Source organism: Stigmatopora nigra, chromosome 12, assembly GCF_051989575.1.
Source record: "Stigmatopora nigra isolate UIUO_SnigA chromosome 12, RoL_Snig_1.1, whole genome shotgun sequence".
NCBI lineage: Eukaryota > Metazoa > Chordata > Actinopteri > Syngnathiformes > Syngnathidae > Stigmatopora > Stigmatopora nigra.
The window spans coordinates 8,065,865-8,090,596 of NC_135519.1; the positions used below are offsets into that span (position 1 = coordinate 8,065,865).

The window sequence follows — 24,732 nt, forward strand, 5'->3', positions numbered from 1 at the left end:
TAATACCCTTACAGTGCACTCATTTTTATTCATTGGCTGCTGATGACAGTGCTAGATGTCCAATCCATTTCACTAGGAGTGGTGAACAAACATTAAAGATCTAGCACCGTTAATGCCACTGAAACATGAGCAGTCTTCCCGGTTTAAATCATTTGGACGTCTATTTTCATGGATGGCATGCAACGGAAAAAAAAGACTTCTTTATAAAGTTATTTTGGGCTGCAACCAGAGTGCATTTCCCTTTTCATTCATTTTAATTTCATTAATTTAGTTTTACATTTACTTATAAATGTATTTAGAATTAGAAAAATATATAAAATGCAGGAATTTTGGGGACGAGAACTGCCATATTGCAATTACATTTTCCTGAGCAAGAGATATACGAGGGGAGATTTTAACTTAATGTTAAAAAGGGTGACACTATGGTCACGCATTTGAGAAATGTATAAACTAGTAGTGGCACTATGTGTACCATCTGCCATGCTTCCAGCTGCTCTCCAGTCAGCTGTGAGCCCTAGAGAAAGACTGGTAGAAATTAGGACATGCTGTGAAGACTGCGTCCCAACTGTGCATCTGTTTTGAGTTTTGTCACTGTCTTTTAAATGGGTTACTAAATACGTGTTTAATATATTAGTTTACACAATAGAATCAAGATAACCACATAAAGACATTGTTCCACTATACCACCATCTCTATTGAAATAGATTTTTAAAAAAAATAGTTGTCACTTTTTCTAACACTTGTGATGTGATGGAGCCAAAGTTGACTCATTTTCTATAATATACTTGAAAAACTGTTATTAGCCAAAACATTGGTGGTTTTTTCTGGAATAACCAATTACGATCAGTGTGACCTTTGGGATTCAACCTACACGTGACTTAATGAAACCACAGTAGTATATTTTTCATAAAGGGAGCATGGCTGCATTTGTGTGTTTCTGAATTAACTCTCAGGGTTGAAGACCTACGTCTGGTTTCTTGGTTTTTAATTAGGGGTAGCTGTTGATGCAATTTGGCCCCTTGTGCACTCCAACGAGGAAGATAAGCACTGCTGAAAATGACTGTTACATAATCTCAAATAGGAGACTATAATGTGGCTATCTGTTAGCGAGGGTTATAAAAAGCTGTCAAAAATTATAGTTAGAGAGCATAGTCAGTTGTGGTTTCTTTACAACTCATTATGGGCATCAGTGGTAAAGTTTTTTTTTCCAAGTACAAAATTTGTAATAATGGCATGATTATATCACACACATTAATTGCATTTTAACTTACTGCCTTCCATTGAGAGCAATAGACAGCCAATTCATTTACACTAGGACAATTGCTGACCGTGAATGCGCATCTTTCAGTGGCATTGACAATGCTAGATGTCCAGAATTCCTTTGCCCGGGCAGAGGCCAAATAAATTAATGTTAATGCTGTCCTAATTGAAATTGAATTGGAGTCCAGCACCGTCAATGGCAGCCATTGAGTTTAAATGACTCAGCAGGAAGGGAAAATCGAACAAGAATGTTGGAAACAGACTTGTCACCTAAACAACAATACAAGCACGTAATCTTGCATTCTACATAACCCTAATCATCTTTTTTCCCCAATCGTGAATGTATTTTCTTTTCCTTTTTTTAATTGCATACAATGATTTCTGGTTTCAATGATTTTCTGGCATAGGCAGTTTAAATCCTTTGTTTTCTACATGCTCTGATGGGACTCAGAGAGAGGCTTACTCACACACGGTTTCAGAAAGGGAGATAGCAAAATATTTACTTGGTTGTTTAATTTCACACTCAATGGGTGGTCAGGGCTGCTGGAGACTCGACTATTTGTATAAACCCAATTAAAAAGAAAGTTCCTATCGTATTTCAAACATACATAGTTTTCGGTCTGATCTAATAAAATAATTATTCTTTCAAGTCATATATACATTTTTATGACATTTCTAACTGAAAGATAGCAGTGTACATTATAAAAATTGTGTGCAGTTTTGGCCTGTTTTAAAGTGTAAGCTCTCTCCACTATAAAATGCTTTTGTGCTTTACATTTCATGGAGCTTCACCTTGGACTAGAACAAAAAATAATTTAATTTCAGCAGCAATAAAGAACTAATTGCTAATCTTTGAAAACATCGCTCATACAGTGTAAGTCTCAAGCCCGGGCCATGCATACATCCACTTACAATACTGCATTCTAAAAGCCCTTCACAATTATATTATATCTACATTTCCCCTTTTCAATATTTTTAAACTTAAAGCTTCTTGATGGACTGCTTACTGCTCACCATGTTACTATTACAAAGCTGTCGTATAGTAAAGCTATCAAATGGCTAACATTTCACAGTCAGGCAGAAGTGTAGGAAGACCACTATACGCCAAAGCAAAACAGAACACACATAAAAATGGTGGCCGGAAACATATTCATGTGAGCTCTGTTACCCTGTTAAGTGCCACAGAGCTGGCTCATTTATCCTCCATGACCATTGGTGCCAGAGTGTAAATGCATTTTTAGAAATGCTGCTTGCATGCTGTTGCTCTGCAGAGGCTTGGCTTAGACTCAATCCTTCCTGTTACAATGTCTGTATATGGAATCAAAGCAGAATGTTTAAAGTGCTATTCTAATGTTCTTTTTTTCAGAAAAAAAGGTGCAACTTGTGTCTTCTTGTAATAGAACAATCTGTAATACAGTTTGAAGCTTTTGTAAAACGTACCAGCGTTAGGCCTGAATACATATCTGACTCTCTGGCTCTGCCGACAACAACTTCTTTTGGCTGCCTTGCCACACATAAATGAATGGTGACAGCTGCTGGTTGAGTAATACATTGATCTTGGACACTTGTAACATGCGCCCCAATTATATGGTTCAATTCGACACTCTTTGTTTGGTGATGGCGCGAGAGCTGTCTCAGCTGGTCCTCTCCCGACTCGGTGCAACATCTTGTTGTTGACAAGTGTTTTAGCATTTGTTCTGCAAAGTTAACCTGTGCCACTTTAAAACAAATATTGTAGTTATGTACTTAACTAACTACACAGTACAAGTGAAGCCTTCTAAACCATTTTCATGACAGCAAATAAAAGGAAATGAATTTAGACTGACCATGATCAATATTTCAAATACTACATATTTACAGCAAGTTCATTTAAATATATGCAATGTCACAATGCCACAATATGTCTGCATTTCAAAAGAACATCATTGTAGGTAGAAATATTCTCAGGCATTGTAATTAGAAGTGGTTCAATAACAAAGATGTTTCATTAATGCTTCTATTGCATTAGTTAATGGTGATAAGTTGTTTTTATTGCACATTTGAATATTCACCAGGTGCTCAGTTAAAATATGCTTTTGCAATAGAGTAGAGCATTCATATTTTGCGTGGGAGTACTAGCATATTGTAGATGAATTAGCCACACTCAAGCACTGTTTACAAGGGGCTTGACATATACAACATCTTTTTTGGGCGCTTTTCTAATACACATTTTGGCTGGGTTTTCATATTACAGCAAGGCGGTCAGAATATATCCGTGAAAGGGTTGGAAATGACAGCAAACATATTGGCAGCTTTGAAATTTAGTAGTGTAAATCAAGTACTGACAAAGGTTGATGAGCTCAACATTAAATATTCAGTAAGGACATTCAATTTTACTGAGGCTGACCATCGACTTCACATCAGCTAAGGGAATGAGATTTTAGGTGGTTGCTTCGGAATAGCGACCAGATAGATGACTTTTTGATTCATGGCTCCCAAGACCTAGGATAATATCTTATTTGGTAATAGCATCATAGTAAAGGAAAGGAGATTATATGTTGTGCTTTGTGTACAAATAAGTGACCACTTTCTCAATGTTGATATATTTAATTTAATTTTTAGTAGTACACTTTGAATATCTCAGAAGAACGATTGGCCAAACTATTTTTGAAGGATCTAGTTAGCCTTGGGCTGAGGGTAACGCCTGCTGAGAAATAGTGGTAATGAATGGATTGCTCTATACTCCGTTCTACAGCATTTGATGACTGTATTGCGGTGCATCCAGCTGAACACTTGCCAGGCGGCAGTGATTACATGCCTGAATGTATCTCAAAGCTGTGAACTGAGTGACAGCCTCAAGGTGCCGTTGAATCATTGATGAACCACATTAATGGTGCATGGCCGTTTTTCAGACTGTTGTTAAGTCAGGAAGTTCTGTCTCACCAGTGTTCTGTCACACTCTGTTATCCTATGGACGATGGGGAAGCCAGACTGAGTTTGATTTGCAGAGTTAGCCTGGTTCTGTTCCAGTGTTCATGGGGCCACTCAAGGATGATAAAATGTAGTGCTGCAAGCTGGGAGCCCAAAGGCAGTTTGCAAGGGGATTTTAACTTGTGTTCTTTCCCTTATTTAGTTCCACATTCTAGTTCACAACAGAGTAAAAAGCAAACTTGTGATGATATTATGTATAGATTACTTCAATAATCTCTAATGTAATGTACTTTTTTGGTTTATAATATGTATATGACAATTAAAAAGTGATGGTGAATATCATACAGAGATGCAAAGCGTTACGTTTTAGCTCTATTCAGTATGAGCCGTTGCAATGTGTTCTGATAGAGTTTAAGTTTTAAATGCTCAGTAAAAACATTGAGACAAAAGTTAACTTTGAGCAAGTGAGTGAGTGGGTATTCAATATTTGCTGTGGCTTGTGATTGCATAAGATCAGTTTCAAACAAACGTTTGTTGTTTTTTGTCATCTCATCTCCCTCATTACAAAAGTAGGTTCAAGCTTGTCTCAGTATGACAACTTCTTCAGTTCCAAGTCTAGCTTGCTCGTATGAAGCAGTCGCTTCTGTATAAGTCATTAACTGTAGCCCTTACAGTGAAAACAAAACCCCTACCATTGTGGACTCTTTATGCCTGAGAGCAGAGATTAAGAATGAGATCAAATTTAATTGATTTTTATAATCTGACTTTGGATACGGAAGAGCAGGTCACAAATTAATGTTGTTGCTACACAAGAAGGGGATCAGGTAGTTTTGGTTGCATCGGCCTGAGGGGCAGTAGAGTTGTGTTCAGATGTAACATGTCGGTGCTAATCCAGAACAGGTTAAATTGCATTGTTAGGTAATTGCTGTAATGAATTGCCCTGTCAAAGGGCCGGTCACATTGTGTTGCTGTGGATCCACAGTAATAAAGTGGCTATTGCACAGTGAAGTAATATGATCGCAGTTAAAATCATAAGTGGCCTGAAGGAAAAATATTTTCTTGAGCTGGCAGTTTTTGTCCACTGCTGATGTTCGATTGGCTCTGCAACTGATTTCACTTGCTCAGAGCATACTGTTAACTGCACCAAATGTCCCGTCAGTCACCATGACAGCTAGGTCAACTAGAGTCTTACAACATTACAGGCTTTTCTTACAAAGCACATGGAAAGCTAGCTTTACATCAAACTCAAAGTTTGTAAAACCAAAGCACTTGAGGCATCTATTCAGATCTATTCCTTCTGTTAGTTCGTGCCCCACTACTGACTCTGGGGAAATTGAAGTTCTATTTATTCAAACTACACTGTAGAGTGTAGATGAACATGATCATTTCTATAGGGATTTACCAAACTGTGAGCACTTTTTTTCTTGTTCCTTTTCCTTGTACATCTGTCCTAAACCTCTCCAACTTGAAAGGATCTTTCTACCTTTGGGTCCGGGTTTGGTTTCTTGAGAGTGTGCAACTTCTCCAATTTGATACATCTTCACATTTAAATTTTCCTGAGCAAAATCTTAATCTCCACAGCCAAGAACAGATGGTGTAAGATTGTTGCCTTCCCAGTAGTTTTATTTGCCCTATAATGGTTTTCAGTGAGCAATCAATAATGTAGTGGTTCATTAAACTGCGTTTTATGCAGCTACTGCAGTCCTAGTGCCACCTTCACAGTCTAGCTTGCTTTGGTTTTTCTATTACTTCCTGGTCTACCATTAACTCTAAGAAGGAGGTATTTGCACAGTATGTCTTATAAATACCATGACACTCATGAGGATAAACTGCAGAATATAAATCAAAGTTTATTATGGGTGTCTATAAGGCACACATATAATATAGTATTTAGTGCACAGTTACCTCCCAGTGTATTAATATTCAAACTTTGACTCCAGAAAGTACCTATGAATAACCAATTTGATAACTTGCCCTTGGAGGGGAAAGTTTAGGGAGTCAGAAATGACAAACCGTACTCTCTGGATAGTATTATTTTGCCAAAACGAAAGCAGATGGCCTGTATTGATGGTTTCTTTCGAATTTTAAAGATGGACAGCATAGTGCTTTTTGAAAGCAAATCTCGCCTACTTCGCTTCTGAAAATAGATGGGAAGGATCAACAAGCTCTAAAAGCGTTAATATCTCCTACTGGGCTGATAGTAAATCCTGACTGTTCACTGTGTGTGTAAATAGGGGGTCCTGCTGTTCATGTTTACCTCCCCTGCTTCTGGGGCTTCAGTCACAAACGATTCATTGTGCTGCTTTTCAGAAAGCTGCAAGGGTGATGATGCAAGTCTCTTCAGTTCCATTTTGGCAGTAGTCCACAGGGTTGTTTCAATGTCTTGAAGGTCTTTTAAGCCATCCTTGCAAGAAAACACAAAACATGCTGAGGTTAATAAGTCTGAGGGAACTGAAAGAAAATGTTCACTACGATTTGCAGAGGCACTGTCGATTCAATCTCAATGAGTTTGCATTTTAAAGTAGAACATGACATCAGTTCACGATGTTAGTATACAGACTGCAATTCAGACTGAGCGTGCTCTCCATTTTGTTTGCTTTATTCGTATCCACAAGCACAGGGACCATCCCTGGTATTCAGTATGAGGCGACGGTCTTTTCCTCTTCCTTTACCCATACTACAAGATACATGAGTTCCTTCACTTGGGACAGCAGCTCGCTCAGCAATTATTCACACATTTCTATTAAAGGAGCAGTTGGATGTTTGTACACTCTTTCCAACTGCTTCACGCCTGGCTGTAGCCTACCAGCTACCAGTGTGGTAGTAAAAAAGGGTCTCAAGCCATAATATTTAACTGGAGGCCCAATATCAATCATGCACGCTAATTAAAATTAGACTTGTTCACACATGTAAATGCAGACTCTCATAAATTGTCCATACTATGATGAAAAAGATATTCTGGGATGCCCTTCTGGTATTGCCTTGTCTTGACATGATCGAAACTGAAGATTTAAGGTTTGCCATCCTGACTTATCCACCAATTGCTTTTTAAGCATATTTCTCTACAAGAAGATTTATTTATAATTCAGTGGACCACATTTTCATAGACTTCACCCCTTTTGGCTGACAAAAAAAGTCATTATAGTGTTCATGTGATCTGCCTGGTAAAACTGAGCAAAACAGTTCTTAAATCATAGAGTCAAAGCGCAAGTTGTTGTTTTTTAAATTATTGACAGGAATTTACAAGAGAAAAAAAAGATCTTAATGTAAAGAAGCCTCTTCCTTGGTGGGAAAATGCCAGCAGTGTTTATGACTGTTACCTTTCATGATAATTTGCAAAATATGGTCCATCACTTGACTCACTTTATGAACGCTACCTGTACTGGTGGTTGTGTGATTATGTTACTCACTAAAATAAACTATACAATGCGGAATCTAGTTAAAAATGTAGCGCAACCATTTGAGCAGCCTCTGGTGCTGTAGGCATTTGTTTTCCATCACTTTAATTTCATATCGTGTTAATTTATAATTAACCAATTTTCAGTGTCCTTCTATGACATCGCTCACAGGGTAAATACAAACTTCAATTTTGCTTGTTTAACATTCATTAACACATGCGGGAAGTTGTTTGATATGTTGGAGCCCTGCATGCTGTCTTGTCATTTTTCATCGAAGCTCATAAAAAAAGTATACAGCATATTTGTCTCACTTAGTCTTTTTTTTCCAGTTCAATTTCTAGTCTTTCTGTTTTCAGTTTTTTCCTGTTTTGTCATTCATTCTTTGTCATTGGAAATATTACACACAGAAGTTTAATGACATTTATTTAATATAGAATAATGGAAATGGAAAAATTCATCTCTTTTTGGGATCAAAACATTCTTATTTCGAGTCTGACTGACAATTGCATTCATATGTTCAGTGGATAACTGTATTGTATACATGTGATTAAATACAACCTAAACAGTAAACATAAAATCAGCTAATTACAGTAAACTGTTCATTATAGAAGGCGGGATAAATGTCTTTCAGCATTTTTTGGCTGATTCATACCGTACAAAGGAGTGAGTAATGCCACAGGTTTTTTTTTTCCATCAGCAACGCATAAAAATGAGTGGGTAGACGTAAATGTGTTTTTGGCTATTACCTCGGCAATCAAGTACGTAAGTGAGATGAAATGTACATAAAACCACATTTGCTCATATATTGATACAAATTATTGAAAAAAGTAGTATTTTAAAATAACAGAAATGCTTTTTACGCCTTGTGTGTTCTATTTATGCTGGAAATTGAATGCCAATGTTCAGTTGTTATAGAAAAATGTGTTCTTCCCTATATCGTCCGTACGTTAGAAATTAGTATGGTCTAACTCTTGTTTAGCTATTCTTGTCTCTCTTGTTTACAGTGTACTGTGGAATAGCATACAGTATTTACAGATCATCATCTTTATCCTTGGTCAGATTTTGTGGGATGTTTTAGCTAAACTAAACCGCTCATATTATTTGTCACGAAACGGCCGACTTTCCTCTAATCTCCCGTCTGCTTACTTTTATTCCCCAGGATCTGAAGAAGGTGCTGTCTTTCCCCCCATTCCCAGGGGAATTTTTGCACCCAGTGGTGTATGCCTGCACTGCGGTCATGTTGCTCTGCCTCTTTGCCTCCATCATCACATACATAGTGCATCACAGGTAGGTTAATTCACTCCTTTAAGCAAATTTATACGTTGAAAGGTGCATTGGCAGCTCTGCAATTGACTATTATGTATGATATGTCCCATGTGCATGGGGGTCTCGTTCTCACTTTAAGTGCTGATACTCTCAATCCCCTCAGGCAGGGGTCGTGAACCTTTTTGACAGAGAGAAGCATAAACAATTCATATTTTCTCATGTTATTTCTGGAGAGCCATTCTCAAAATTGAAAAGTAAAGATACATGAAAATGTGTGATTTTACTTTGTCATTTTACCACTTTTAAAGTACAAAAAGTCTCAATTATTTTGACAACATTGTTATGCTCTTGCTATTAAATCAGTATCAATGATTTCATGCGTGCAGAAGAGTATTATAAGACAAAATTATGATAAAGTGGTGGTAGAAGTAGTGTCAACGCCACAGTGACGCTCTTATTAGTGCGTTCGGGACTCAGCTCTCTCACTAGTGATTTCCATATTTTACATCACAGGTTAATGGAGAGCCATATGCACCCATGGAAAGAGCCTTATATGGCTCCGGAGACATAAGTTCCCTACCCCTGCTCTAAAGACTCTGTCCAATCAGAAACGGATAAATTATCGCACACGCTACATTCATATGTACAATTTTTTTAAACGCTTCTACTACTGTTATCTGACCTAGTTTTTTTAAAAGGAGATCAGGGATTCAATAGTTTAGTCTTAGTAGTGTCATACCTTTTCTTTTGATTCTTAATAAGGTATTTTCTTTTGTAGTTAATATCTGATATGGTAATAAGGCTATTTTTACATTTTTTGTCCTGTTCAGCTGCTTAGACATAGAGAATGGTAAAGCATTATAGGCCTAAGTGTTATTTTCCACTGGAACACTTTTAATGTGCCACATGGGAGTTTAGTGTACTCCCATTGTGATTATTGAAAAATTAGATGGATTAAAAATGATTTTTTTGGACACAGAGGGAAAGAAGGACAGGGGGATACTAACACAAAAACATGATCGATTATATATATGCTACTTAATATAAGTAGTGAAGATATATACTAACTATTGTACTCTTACTGAGGGGAAAGAGAGATGATAGGCCAGGGGTATGACTATTAAACACCATTTATTTTTCAGAACACTTTAGGTGTGTAGTATCACTCAAGCTGATTGTTAGTGCATGAAGCACTAACAGGGTGATAGATAGGCAAAATTCAAAGGGGTTTGCTTAAGGCTAGACGCAGTAGATTTTAGAATTCTTTTATTTCTGACATCAAATGCACTTACCTTAATGCCAAAGGGTTATGGCCATGGTTCTCAAATGTTTATTGCCATGGCCCATTTTCTAGTATGCAATTAAAATGTTTATTTATTGTTTGGGTTATGCGTGTGTTTTACATTCCGTCCTCTGAAATGAAATCTCAAAAATAGTTGCCCTCACTCCCCTGTGCTCGCAAATCCCATCATTACTTCTGCGTGCTACAGACCCAACAATAGAAAACCAAAAATGAATGCGCCCCACAGATGGGAAATACTGGATTAGGAAGAGATGTGACAAATATAACCAGGCTAAAAATGTATTCCATAAAATATACTGAGTAAGGCCAGTTTCATTTTCTGCTAATGATTTGGCTCAGTGAATGATTAGGGAAACCACGGACAGAAATATATACATGCAAATACAGAGGGAAAAATCATTTGAAGAGTGATTTTGGTAAGACATATTATAACACAAGATTCCAGATTTTGAAATAAGGTTCAGTGGGTATCTACTCTACTTGAGTGAAGTGCAACCATTTTGAATGACTATAGCTTTTCTTTAAGAATGAAATTCACATTCAATATGCATAGCACAAGGTAAGAGGACAGCTCAATTCATCCCAGTCTCTGGGGTTAAGGGGTGTGCGGGGTTGTAGGTTAATTTACTTGACCCAATGAAACGCAGTGCGGCGCCTATGAAAATCTCCTTTCAAGGAAGCCAACAGTCAGCTTGATTTATAGCCTCTTTGCTGGATGCACTTCAATACCTCGACTATGGCAAAGGCAGCAGCACCAGAGCAGTGCAGCTTGGCTCTAGACATGCCTTGTAACTGACTCCTGCCAATGCTTTATCTGAAATTGGCTCAACTGCTACTGGATCACCACAGTAAAACGTGTGCCAAACTGTATATTGCTGTTGTATGACCTATTCAGCCTATTCTCTGACTAGAGTGAATGTGATAAAGTGGGTTAAGTGCCTTGCTCATGGCTATGTAACTCTGGGCTCAAAACAAAAATACTTTAAGTACACAGAAAAGGAAGCTTCAATTGATTTTGTGAACCGGAAAAGATCCCTATTCCTGTTCAAGTCATATCTGAGCGAATAATGTTTGTTTGCAAATGCCACTTTGTATAGTGATGCTAATCACATGTCCAGATATTCTTTTCCCTTTTTTTTTAAATGAATAAGCACAACATCATAGTAATATAAAAGGGTTATCAGGAGATTTATTACGAGTAAGATTGCTTCAATTTAAATAATAACATTTATTTTTGTTGTTCACAATACAAACAAAAACATGTTAACATTATAGTGAAGTGCTGAAGTTGTGTTGAGGGCAATGTATTATTTCAAATATATATTTTTATGAATTTTTGCTCTGAAAGAAATATAAGTTTGCGCTTATAATTTTTTGGTATATTGATTTTTCTTTTTACAGTGCGATCCGCATCAGTCGAAAGGGATGGCATATACTTCTCAACTTCTGTTTCCATACTGCTCTGACCTTCGCTGTGTTTGCCGGGGGCATCAATCGAATCAAATATCCCATCATATGTCAAACAGTAAGTGCATTCTGTTACCGTGAGTCTTGCTAATACAGTGGTTAGAAATTTTTATAGAGGCGTTAGGAATAAAATCAGTCCGTGACGGGGTATTTTTAAAACAACAATAAAATTACAATTCTAGTGGAAGCAGCACATTTGCTTTAGGATGTTTTAGCAACAGCATCAATGTTTGTTGAGTAGCTCAGTGGCCTCGATTTATTTCAAGGCAAGGGCAGTAACATTATGGTTTATAGAGTTTTTTTTTCTCCAAAGGAATGGGACTGCCTAGTCATCATAGAACATTGACCTCAACCCCATCAGACACATTTGGGTTGCTCTTGAAAGTAGATTGTGATGCAGGCCTTCTCATATAGAATCAGTGACTAGCTTCACTTTTGGATACAATTCCTCTTTATCCTTCTTCCCTGCACACTACTCCAAAATTGTTTTTTCAACTCCTCTACTTGTAATAATCTAATGTCCCAATACTTGCGTTCATATTTTATTGCTATGACATTTAGATAGTTCTAAAAACAAGGAAAAGGGAAAATGCATGCTATACGCTTGCAAGACAATTTTAACCACGGGGCCACCACTTTGTGTGAATGAAACAACACTAATGCACTTGAAGTACCTTGAGAGGGAAATCACTGTGGTCCATTTACAGTGAATGGCGAAACAAGAACTATAGCTGTTGGCAGCTTATTCTATTCTGGATAAAGATAGCTGCTAAATGGATATTACACTATGTGAAAAGTAATTGTCTTACATGGACCCACTTAGGCTCAATCATTGTCAACAAACAAGTGAATGTGTTGTTTCAAATCTTAAGAACTATCTATTAATACACATAACAGTTAATTGAAATGCAGATGAAATTACTTTTCATCATAAAGAGCTGTGTTCTCCTTTTTACTTATGAATGACATTATATTAGTTTTTTCTCTTCGGCATTTGCACGATTAATTTGTTAAAAATATTTCCAGCTTGGGACCCTTAAAGTTTCTATGAGTGCGGGGGACCAGAGTTCAATGACTGGAGGGCAAAAAGGCAGATAATAGCCGAGTTTATTTTGAACCGGAAATTTTGCAGTGATCCCGGAATGGTTGATAGTTCTGAAGAAGCTTGCGGAATCTCTTTTCTGTAGAATTTCTCTGTCGCCCCAACTAAAATGCTAAATTACCTGAATGATATGAAAAAGAAAACCTTACATCAATGCAAGTAGTGATGTCTAAAAATAGAATAGTGGTCAAAAAGGTCAGTAAACAAGCCATTAAAAACCTCAACACTGTGTCTAGAAAGCTCACATTTGCTAGTCTGCTGCTCTTTAATGGAAAAAAAAAACATTAATTAGATTCCACTTGGCTGTTTCCAGCTCATCCTTTGTTGACTTTGTGATCAACGTTCTGCTTAGTGAGGCAGACATTGCCTGGAATATTTAATATTTGTTCAAGATTTCCTGCTATCAATAGCTTTAACGTCAAATGAAAATAGTCAAACGCTCCAAATTGGTTTCCAGCAAATCAGAGGGCACAATCAGACAAGCCGCCATTCATGTACACACTTGTACCTATGGACAACTTTAAGTGTTCTTTGCAAACCAAAGTACCCGGAGAAAATCTACGCTCAGGGAGATATGCAAACTCCACTGGAAGGTCAGAACCCACCGGGGATTGAAAACCTCAATCTCAAAACTGGAAGGCAGATGTAATAATGTCTCGCCCACCATGCCTTTATATGATGCGATCAATCATATTAGTTTGCTGGTCTCTATGGGTTGGAACCCATTGAAAGTCCTCATTTGATTGCATTAGTTTATTTACTACTACATAATAGGATTGGTAAATATCAGTCTTTTTTATAGTTCTAATAATAACATGTCCTTAGCACATATTTCATTCAATGAAAACAAACTTTCCAAATCTCTAACAGTAGTCAGAATTTTGTTTTATTATTTTCAAAATATCTCCACCGCCAGCTGGTCAGCATACATATGAGGGTCAAAACCAGCAAATTATATTCATTTACACCCAATATTTGTTGACTGGCGTGCATACAAATGCCTACAAGCCATATATTTCTCCTCTTTTCATTGGTACTAATGAGGCTTAAATATATGCAGGTATTCCAACAGGCTGATTGACAAACCAGTTCTACATATGATGCTCAAGGACATATTATCTATTAGGACCAGGACTCAAATAAACTACTACTTTAGTTAATGAGCTAAAGCTGAAGAATAAGGATTTGATAGAGCAACTGAGCAATTGGAGTTTCTAATATTTTTCCATCATCACATCTACTACCTTCCCTTTTAAATCTATTTTGATGAGTTGCCAAAGCCTTTTGGCAAAGTTAGATCAATTCTTCTATTGAAGCATAATTTATGAATATTCAAACTAGGAGAGTGCAGGTACGCATTACAAGGCATTCTTCTCACGAGATAGGCGTCAACGTGACTATCATTTCTATTCTAATTTGTTATTCTGGCAGCACCCCTGATGTCCTCTAGCGTAACTGATAAGGAGCTGCTGGTATCCAAATGTAAAACTGCCCAAAAATTCTATCAACAACCTTGCACTCATTCAACCTTTTACACGGACGTGCTCGATGGTCTCTTTAATTAGGCACACAGAACATCAAAGTACGGAAGCAGTCAGAGACACCCTTGGAATGATATTGATATTTTAAACAGCAGATCTGCCTTCTCTTTAAATTATGTGTAAAAAAAACTCTGACCCCCCTGGCAGACATTGACCAGTTAAGAAAATACGTTTAGCAATTTTCCATCTTTCACCATTTCAGGTCGGGTTCATCTTGCACTACTCATCTTTAGCGACAATGCTGTGGCTCGGCGTGACAGCAAGGAACATTTATAAGCAGGTGACTAAGAAGCCTCCAAAGAGCAAAGATGGTGATCCGCCAAGACCCCCTAAACAACCACTCTTGAGGTACACAAAATTCTATATAATGAACTTAAGCGTTGCCTTTTTAACTCATTGGCTGCCTGTGACTGGATTAGACATCCAATCCATTTTGATTGGGAGGCTGGCAGTGGAAATCTCTGTCAGTCTCCCGGTCAAAATTGATTGGATGCCTATAACCGTCAATGGCACTGAAAAATGAGCATTGACATTGTCTCTGTCTTGCATGGCTGCAATAAATGACTGGCTTTTAGTTCAGCTCAAATACAAACCCAATAATTATTTTGGTATACGACAATCAGCAAATTGGATGGTCAGCAATCGCTTGTTTGACGACAGCTCAGTTTGCACATTGTCGTCTTCAAAACACAAATTACAATTTTTACGAATTTGTATTTATTTCTTTTATTTTTACATTTTTATGAGAATAAGTTATGGCGATCAACGGTAACAAGAATCACAACAGTGTTATTCAGCTTGGTTTTGATATGAAAAAGGCAGACAACACAGTAAAGCATTTCTGAAGGGCAACAGAAAGGAAGGACATTTTTTTTATCTCTAAACAGCCTTTATTCCGGCAAAATACATCTGCCAATACCATGATTCTGCATATTAATAAAGAATATTCTTGATCCGCTACCACCATGCACAGCTTGTGAATTAGATCATTTGTCCAGGGGCAAGCGGTTGGATCATGCAGCACTGCATCCATGTTGATCCATGATGATTGACCGTAATGGTCCCTTTCAGACATGCTCATGCAGTAAGACTTAGCATCTGGAGACAAATCAATTCTCTTCCTGCTGCCCCCCAACACATTCCCATTCTCCAATCACCACCTCCCCCATTCCCATTATCAACCCTATTTCTACTGATCTACCTTCCTGTCCCTCCATCTAATTTCAATCTAATGACACATCAGAAAACAATTGCAGTTTGGTGAGAAATTGTTGCCACCCCATGTTTAAACTCAAAGCTTGAATTTACATTTAGCTCAGTGGCTACCATTGAGGGCGCTTGACGTCGAATCCAATGCTCGGAGGGGTGAATAAGCAAATTAACTTGCAGTCAAAATGGAGTGGAAGTTTCGTATTCTTAATGGTTTTTACTATACATGTAATTCTTTTGCAAATTACCACATCCCCAACACAGATAGTGAATTCTAAGCAAATGCCTTTACCTGGAAGTGATTGAGTTAACAGTTATACATTTCATTGGGGTAATACACACTAAGTACTAGCAGTGAATAATGTGTATATTTGTTAAATATATGTTCAGCCATCAAGTGGTTAATACTCTGCCAAATTTTAAAGATCTTTTTGTCTTAGTATGCTTCAGAACATGTTATCTTCCAAATACCCAGACCCTTTTTTTCTTGGACTTTTTACATGCACAGATTTGGATGTATTATCTATTTGCATAAAACAGTTACATATGTAAGCCATGTACTCTATTGATTTTGCTGTTAAATAGGTCAGCCGCCTTACATTTTACCATTTATTCTCATTTACACTTATCTTGCTGACAGGAGTGTAAATGGCTTTCTGTTGGTGGGGGTTGGGAGCTCCTGAGGGAATTGTTCCACTCAGAAGCAGTGACAGGCTGGTAATGCCCCCCAACGACTACCATCTCCAACAACACTCCCAATTTCCCTTCTCAGCTTCACCCATCTCAATGCACCCACCCCACCCCCAAGTACTAGTGGCTAAGACAAGAACCTTGATTATAATTGAATTTTGGGGATGCCTGCTGTGTGACGAGGGATGTATTGTGAAAGGGAGAGACAGAGAAAGGAGAAAGGAGGAAGATGGAGTGCTGTGAAGGTTACACCTGTGACACGGGTGGAGATTGAACAGGATGGAAGAGGAAATAGCATAGTGTTATGTAGGAAAGTGGATGGCAGGGCAAAGTGAACACAAAAAAAAAGAACAGAGCGCAGAGGAAGCTGCTTGGGATTAGGTATGTTTCTGCATACAATTTTTATGCTTCACTGTTAAGTAGTTGTTGATGCAAGCATCGCTGGCAATCAGATTTTACAATTAAAAAGCTGTTCTTATCAGGCAGCCGTTGACAGATTAGGAAAACTTGCAATGCTTCCATGCAGAAAGAACTTTGCCTGAAGGTAATAGTACTGTAAATATGATAGCATCTTCAGATTTGTGGCCTCAATTTTACCCTGAGGAAGTGTAACATTAATTTCACAAGAAGATTTAATGCTAAAGGGAAAGGGTGAATGATGAGATGAATGCTGAGAGCCCCACTGTGACATACAATGTGTTCTTTTTTTGTATTTCAATGAATCGCCAGTGAAAGCAAATATATAATAATTTTCTTCTTGCTTAACTAGACACAAAAAGAGATAAAATGCTTTATTTCTTTGGTATAAACAATAGACATTGGATAATTTTCATTTGAAATTTCACACAATAAAATTCATTTTGACTAATTCATTGGCTGCCATTGATGCAGTTATTCACACCTGAGTTGTTGTAAACTCAACACTGAAACCAGGTGAACACATCAACTAAAGGCAGTTATTTAATCAATGAATTTTGTACTGCGAACGAACAATCGTTGCCAGCCCTCTCGTCAGTATGGAGGTCTATCATGAATGGCACTTAAACATTATCATTTAATGCAACCCATCCCTGTTAGAATGGATTTAACATCTATTGGTGTCGCTGGTAACAATGCATTATTTGTTCTAAGATCAGCAACTTTTTGTTTATGTAAAAAAAAACTCTTCCAAAACACCTTTTCATCTTATCTTCCAGATTTTATTTAGTCAGCAGTGGAGTGCCCTTCATCATCTGTGGGGTAACCGCAGCTGTCAATCTTGACAACTATGGCAGCGTGGAGCAAGCACCATAGTAAGTTCACACTGTTCAATTCAAGAAATTCAGTGGCTATCAAAAGGTATACATGGGGGAGTTATTATTCAATGAATACAACAATTACACACATTACTTTTAATGAACAACAGAGCAGGAACATCAATTCTTCGTCATCTACATTTGAGATCTGTATTGTAGTTAAATAAAGTCAAATTAAGAGAATATTATAATCTGATTATCTTTCTATTTTCCGCAGCTGTTGGATGGCCTGGGAGCCAAGTCTGGGTGCTTTCTTCGGCCCAGTGGCCCTCATCGTCCTGGTGACGTGCATCTATTTCCTCTGTACCTTCATTCAACTAAGGCGTCACCCTGAAAAGAAGTATGAGCTCAAGCAGCTGACAGAAGAGCAGCAAAGGTTGGCCTCCATCGACGTGCCGACACCTTGCCAGCAGGCGGCTGAGCCCGGCGTGCTGACGGCACCAGCGACTGGGAGCCACTGCCCCGCCGGTTGCCCGGGTATCCCCATTAATCCCGCCCTACTGGCCAATGAGCACTCCTTCAAGGCCCAACTCCGCACAGCGGCCTTCACGCTTTTCCTCTTCCTGGCCACTTGGACTTTTGGGGCGCTGGCTGTGTCCCAGGGTCATTTCCTGGACATGATCTTTAGTTGCCTGTACGGTGCCTTTTCTGTCACACTTGGCCTCTTCATCCTCATCCATCATTGTGCCAAACGGGATGATGTCTGGCATTGCTGGTGTTCATGCTGTCCCGGCGGGCGGGCTGACAATTGCTCCGTGGCACATGGGCAGGTGCCGCCGAAAGTCAACGTAAATGGAGATACTCCATCGCACGGCCACGGTCACTGCCACCACGAATCTCCGTGTAAAGCTGTGATTAGCTGTAGTCACGGCAGCGTAAGTCACTGTAAACATGCTGCCCATTCATCATCACAGAATCACGTGACATGTTTGACACCTGTGACTCCATGTTGTGCTGCCCTGCATAGCCAACAGCTCATGGAGGAGGAACCAACTGCCACACACGTGCTCCTACACGCTGATCCCGAGGGTTACCGGCCGGGAATCCAGTTGCACCCCTGTCTGAAGAGCAGCGGCAGGACTAAAGGCCGTCGTTTCAGCCGCCGGTCTGGCACCGGTATTTGTGGTGCGGGGAGCGATAGGGAATATGCCTACCATATCCCCTCCAATGCAGATGGAGGCAGCGTTCACAGCTCACACACAGATAGCCCCCACAGCACTCACGAGCGCCACGTCCACACTTGTCCGCATCAGGTCCACGAGGGCCTCCACGAGGGCCAGCATACATGCCACACAGGAGCAGCAGCTACTGCGCACGAGGCCATCACATGTCATAATCCATGCCACCGGCATATGTGCTGCACTAAAGCGGATATTTTCCCTTCATTGTGCCCGGCAGAGGCAGCTGACGCAGGCGTGTTCCTGTGCGGGTGCAGCAAAACTGCGGAGGAGGAGCATGTTACGCATCACCATTTGGACATGCACGCCCCGCGCAGACAATCCTACCCGCAGAATCCGCCCAATCAGAATGGGATTCTAAAAGGTGGCCTGCATGAGGGACTCCTTTACAGCTCAGACAGTACAGGGAATATACGCACTGGACCATGGAAGAATGAAACTACTGTGTAGTCTGGGATGCGTGGCAGTAGCACTCTATGCTTCGTGCAAAAGAAAAAAAAATAGTTTCTCCCAGAATATAAAAACATGATAATCGTCTCAATCAGTGTGGAATAATGTCCTCATATTTGTATCTTTTACTGGACAGAAATTGACTACAATATATGAAGTTCTCCGTGAAGAAAAACGAATCCCAAAACAATCTATTTCATTAAGAAAAAAATATATGAACATGTCAGAAGATATACGTGAACAGAAGATATTTCCGCTCTTACCACTACATATCCCTGTATGCATAAAAGAAATCGAATGACCGTATTTTTGAAAATGTGAGTTAGTGCTCAAAGCCAACAAGCTGCAGGATTTTATGCTTTATGCTTCATTACCTGATCAGATTAACCAAAACCAAAACTTTCAACAATTCATTTAGTACATGTTTTAGAAAACTAAACCAGCAATTGTAGATTTCTTATGTTTCTTTGCCATTCAGTCATACAATTATGTATAAGTGCAAGATATTTTCTAAGTAACACACAATAATGTGTCAAGCATTTAAGTGATACTCGTTGAAGACATGAAAAAAAATTACGTCAAACTTGTTTTTTCAGGTTTGCATTGAACATGCTATCTGTATGGTGTTTTCTCAGTTCGGTTATATTTTCTTCAGAAAAGACTTGTTTATCAATTGTAACAATGTGACTGCAGTTTTCATGAGTTGATTTAATGAATCCAGATTTCTCAGCCAAGAAGATACAGTAGATATATTTTTCATCCACAAAGGACATACAGTGGTGCCTTGAGGTGTGAGTTAATTTAGTGACATATAACCTATATTGTATCGAGATAAATAAGCACTCCATTAATCCTTTCATGTACAAATTATGATTATTTATTTTAGAATTTGTCCAGGGCGCTCATTTAACATAGGACCAGAGTATATTTCCTAATTTCCCATTTTTTTCCAATCATTATCTCTTATTTAAATTTGTAATAATTTTTAGTTATGAAGTTTTCTTAAGTCTATTAAATAGAAATTGAAAAAAAAGCTACTTTTAAATTGCTGTCCTGTGTATTGACCGCTGAAAGGCTTAATAAGTTCCAAAAGCTTTTTAATTTGTTTTATCAATAGCTTTGTAGGGTTTTCAGTCACTTACTCATTCGTTCATTTTCCATGACACTTTACTTTCATCAAGGCATATCTTAAGGCACCAGTGTAACACTGGTTCAGTAATCTAAAAAAAAAAAAAAACATTTCATGCATGGCAAAATGAATTACTACTAACTTTTAGACATTAAACTATATCCAATGAGCTTAAAGACATCAAAATTCATAATTCCAGTGGGGTCTGAAAGGTCCAGTAAAAAAAAGATTAATACAACATGTAATGTTGAGACTTATGTGTTCTTACAAAACACGTAAATAAGGTTATGCATTGGAAAGTTTATTTTACCTGTCACATGTTGTCATGATGAAATCCCAATTCAAGCATGATCTAATTTATGCAACCATCACTTCCTTCTTTGACTTTGTCCACCCACGAGTATTTGATTTGCCTTTGACCTGAACAGACTGCTGCAGTTTATCATATCAATTCCGTCAAAGCCTTAGCTTTAACATACTTTATAAAAAGACATCCTTTTATTCCAACATTAATTATAAAATCCAAATCCAATTAGACTTTTCTGATGATTATGGCTCACCTAATGAGTATGGTAAAGAGCCAGAGGTTACATACCATCTGAAACCACATGTCTGTGTTAGATGAATGATGTTTTTAGGAGTCTAGAAAATCCCATGCATTTCATCAGAAAACCCCACCTAAAAAAACTTTAAAAAAAAAGTTGCATATAATCAACATATGGACCGCAAACCCTGTTCTCGAAAAATCACCTTGGCATGGACAAAATGTCTTTCTGCACTATGTGCACTCCTGCTGTGTGAATAAAAAAAAAAGATTCCTGATTATTTTCCATCAGATTTTAAAAAAAAATGTTTATGAATACAGTAAATCTATATATGAATAGGGGAAAAACTTAACTCTCAATTTAATGCTCAGTATCTGAGTTTAGAATTGTCTTTTGTTGTCTAATGCCTTTTAATCTGTTGTCATTTTGTTTGTCATTAACATAAGTATGCTGATCTCAATGTGTTGTGAGATTTTTCCCTGGTATATGAGAAATAGAAGTGCACTACCCAATCTAACGCTCTCCAAATGACTTTACATTAAGTTTCATTGTGATGTTTGTTCGGACAGGAATATCACGTTAATTATTGCGACTTCTGTAAAAATTGAGAAGAGCGTGCCACTCGTGAAATTCGTTGGTTTTTTGTAGGGTTTTTTTTTTGTAGTTTTTCATAGACATTGCATGAATCCCTCTCTCCACAGAGTCATTGGAGTTTCTTCAACGGTCCTGTACAAAATGAGTAATTAAAGGTTGAATTTTAGTGGTAAAATATTGGCCCATATCCTTAATAGTCGCTTAGACACAGGCAAACGGGAGATGAAATTGTTACCCAATTACTTAACTACACACTTACATACGTATACTATACAGTACTACTCAGAAAATATGAATATCGTGAAAAGTTTATTGTCATAATAAGCTGAAAATCTTCAAATCAGCAAGGTTACAACAGAGATGACTTCATTGTTTTAATGTCTCAATAAAATTGGTTGCTTTCATATTTTATGTTAAATTGACCAAATAAAACAACTTTTACTTGATATTCTAAATTTTGGATAGGCCTATATACATGTTTATTGAGAGAGGGAAGGCGATAGTAGGACAAATTACCATTCACATAAAAAAAGACATTGGAATGGGTACTACTAGGACAAATCACATTATTTAACTAAACAGTGGTCTTGGTTCATTTATGTGCCAGTATTTGCTAAATGTTTTGTTTCAATGTATTTGGTGTCATAGTGCCACTGTAGAATACCCTCTCTATTATCAGCAACAGCAGGTATGCTGACCCAAATGAGCATGACGACTTCATTTTGGGTCACCTGGCAACTGCTTGAAACTGACCAGTGGTACAATGACAAAACCCAAAGCCAGTTTTCACTTTTTTCTACATTGACACAGATTCCAATAAATGTATTTTTTCACCATGTAACTAGCCAGAGTATCTTTACAATGTGTTTGTGAGTCAGCCTTCTTTCATATGTGGCGGTAAATACGCGTAAGGCAAAAGGTCTCTGCGTTCTTGCTACACTGTTGACAAAAGAAATCTCCCACAGAGCTGCCGTAGGGTATGATTTCTAAATGCCGCAGGCTTGGATTCAGTCTTGTGTGCTTGTATGCGTGTTGCTGCTATAAGCGTCCACAACCTTCAGCCCATGCATCTCGCAGATCATTGTAATCCTTTTCTGGGCATCATATTTTACATGGAATACATAGCAACAGTGACATTTCAAAGAAATTTGATTTAGACTAGAGTAGTGGTGTCCAAATGTTTCCTCTCTAGGTGCTACTTTCAACAACAACAAAAATCGAAGAAATGAAATCCTTACATTTTCATTTCTTAAATAGGGGATCAGAATTGTGTATGAATGACTGAGATTTTAAATTGTATGCATTTTTACCTATTAATGAAGATGTCCAATCCGTTTTTGGATGATTGCTGCCAGCCCCACTGTCAAATTGGATTATAGCTGTCAATGACAGTGAAATATGATCATGTAATGCCAACTTTCCCTCTTAAAATTGATGTTGAGAATTGTCACAACCATGAAATCTAAATTCATCACATTGGATTATATTTTAGGTTTATTTATGTAAAACAAAATGCTGAAATGCTACCCATTTCCATGCCTTGATATGAACCTGTTGTTTGGTTTTGAGAACTCAATTAATGAAGAGGAGCTGTTTGTGTTTTGGGTCCATCTTGTGGGAAAGCTAAGAACCAAAACCAAACTGTGGGCTGGTTTTAAGCTTCTTGTGTAGGCCACAGTCAATATTTTTTTTATACTTTGCTGCAAGTGATATCTGGGCAGCAAGCCAGAGTTGTCCCTTAATTAGTACACAGTAGATATTTCAAACCAATTCGTGGTTACACAGTCTCTTGTGAAAGATTATCATGGAAATGTATCCAATTTGACTTAATTGGCCCCAAAGCAACAGTATTTAATTAGTAGAAATTTATATTTTTCATCTCTCCATCTCAGTGATTAGGTGCATTTTTAGTGTGTAGACTTGTTTTGTCTATTGTTGTGTGTTTTGATTTTTTTCTTTTTCATACAGTTACTTACAGTAGTTCGATTTACCACTGTGTGAAACAAGCTAGTTAATATGAGCGAGTGAGGAGAGGCCAAGTGAGAATGTGGCTGTGTTGTTAGCCGAAGACAATGTATTACGCCTGTGGGCACGCGTGAGTAATCAGATGTGGAATATCAAGCAGTACTTCATACACGTTCGCGCTCTACTTTCACTGAGGCGTTAACGCACCAATGTAGGCACTGCAGAGGAGTTTGGCCAGTCTCTTTGTGCAGATGCTCTTTTGTTTTTAACTGTCAGAAAATGAAAAAATCTTCTTCCAGGAAGAATGGCAAATGGATTGTTTCCGTTTTGTGCCAATTCATGTATGAATTTTAAAATCTTTTTAGGCAAAAATGCCTTTATCCCTTTTTTTCACCATACATTTTTCTACCATCGTCCCCACAATGACTTGTGATAGAAAGGTGTGCTTGTCATGATAATGACGTCCTTGAAAATACAATCCTGACTCAAACAGAAAGGGTGTGGATTTTGGAGGGCTAGAAAGAGCCATATAAGGGATAAAGACTGACAAAAGGTGACGTGGTGAAATAAAAAAGGAAAAGATGACAGGAAGAAGTGGACTAGGCTTATTTTTTTCTGATCCTGACACTCAAATGTAAGGTATTATAAATTGTTTAACTGGTCTCTGCAACTGATCACTCTATTACCAACACCATGTCTAACATGTCTTCTCTATGGGAAAAACAATGCATAAGTGTAGACCTGCATTGGATATGAAAATAGCGCCCTTACCGTGGCCTGATTTACCACCACTTGTCCGCTCACCTACTTCTTTGTAAGTGCAGTACGTCCCAATGATTGAACCTGAAGCTATTGCTTTGAATTCTGCTCCTCCATCTGCAGGCTCTCCTCTATTCCAAGAGGTTGAGAAGATTTTTACTCATTGCATTATGTAATGGAAAACGATTATATTTCAGTTTTACTCAAGAAATTGTTAATCCTTAATCCACAGTAAGTTGTTTTGTCATAAAACTCAAATCACGACATTTGAATGTGTGATGTAAATATTCTCTCTACTTGTTTTCTTCTCAGTCAAAGGCCCCTGCTGTGCTGTCAAATTTCTTCATGCATTAAATCATTTGTGGTGTGATGCATACCAAATACTTAGTAAATATTACACCACTGTTTAATGGAAGACGATTCTGGCTTCAAAAACAGATGATAGCTGCCAATCTGTGCTGTTGTTAGTCTTTGACGATTATCCACCATGATTCCCTCCCCCACAGCCCATCTTTGTTATTTATAGCTTTCCCCAATGGTGACGCAACCTCTTACAACTGCAAAGGAGAAGAAAAAAAATCATGTGATGGTTTTGTTGCAACAAGCCAGTGGATTATATGGGCCTATAACCGTCTGTTAACACAACAGCCAAGTGCGCCACCTCCTCCTAG

The 24,732-nt window shown here is 38.1% G+C and overlaps 1 protein-coding gene across 5 annotated transcripts in view; it reads left to right on the top strand.

Moving 5' to 3' along the window:
- The window catches only part of adgra1b (adhesion G protein-coupled receptor A1b), a 57,465-nt gene extending 35,287 nt beyond the window's left edge, over positions 1-22,178 (top strand). For all 5 annotated transcript variants that reach the window (XM_077729074.1, XM_077729075.1, XM_077729076.1 and 2 more), the window contains 5 exons: positions 8,728-8,855; positions 11,539-11,662; positions 14,450-14,595; positions 17,343-17,438; positions 17,659-22,178. In XM_077729074.1, the coding sequence (XP_077585200.1) occupies positions 8,728-8,855; positions 11,539-11,662; positions 14,450-14,595; positions 17,343-17,438; positions 17,659-19,069 (1,905 nt within the window). In that variant the 3' untranslated portion in view covers positions 19,070-22,178. The remainder of the gene's footprint in view (positions 1-8,727; positions 8,856-11,538; positions 11,663-14,449; positions 14,596-17,342; positions 17,439-17,658) is intronic.
- The last annotated feature ends 2,554 nt before the right edge of the window (positions 22,179-24,732 follow it).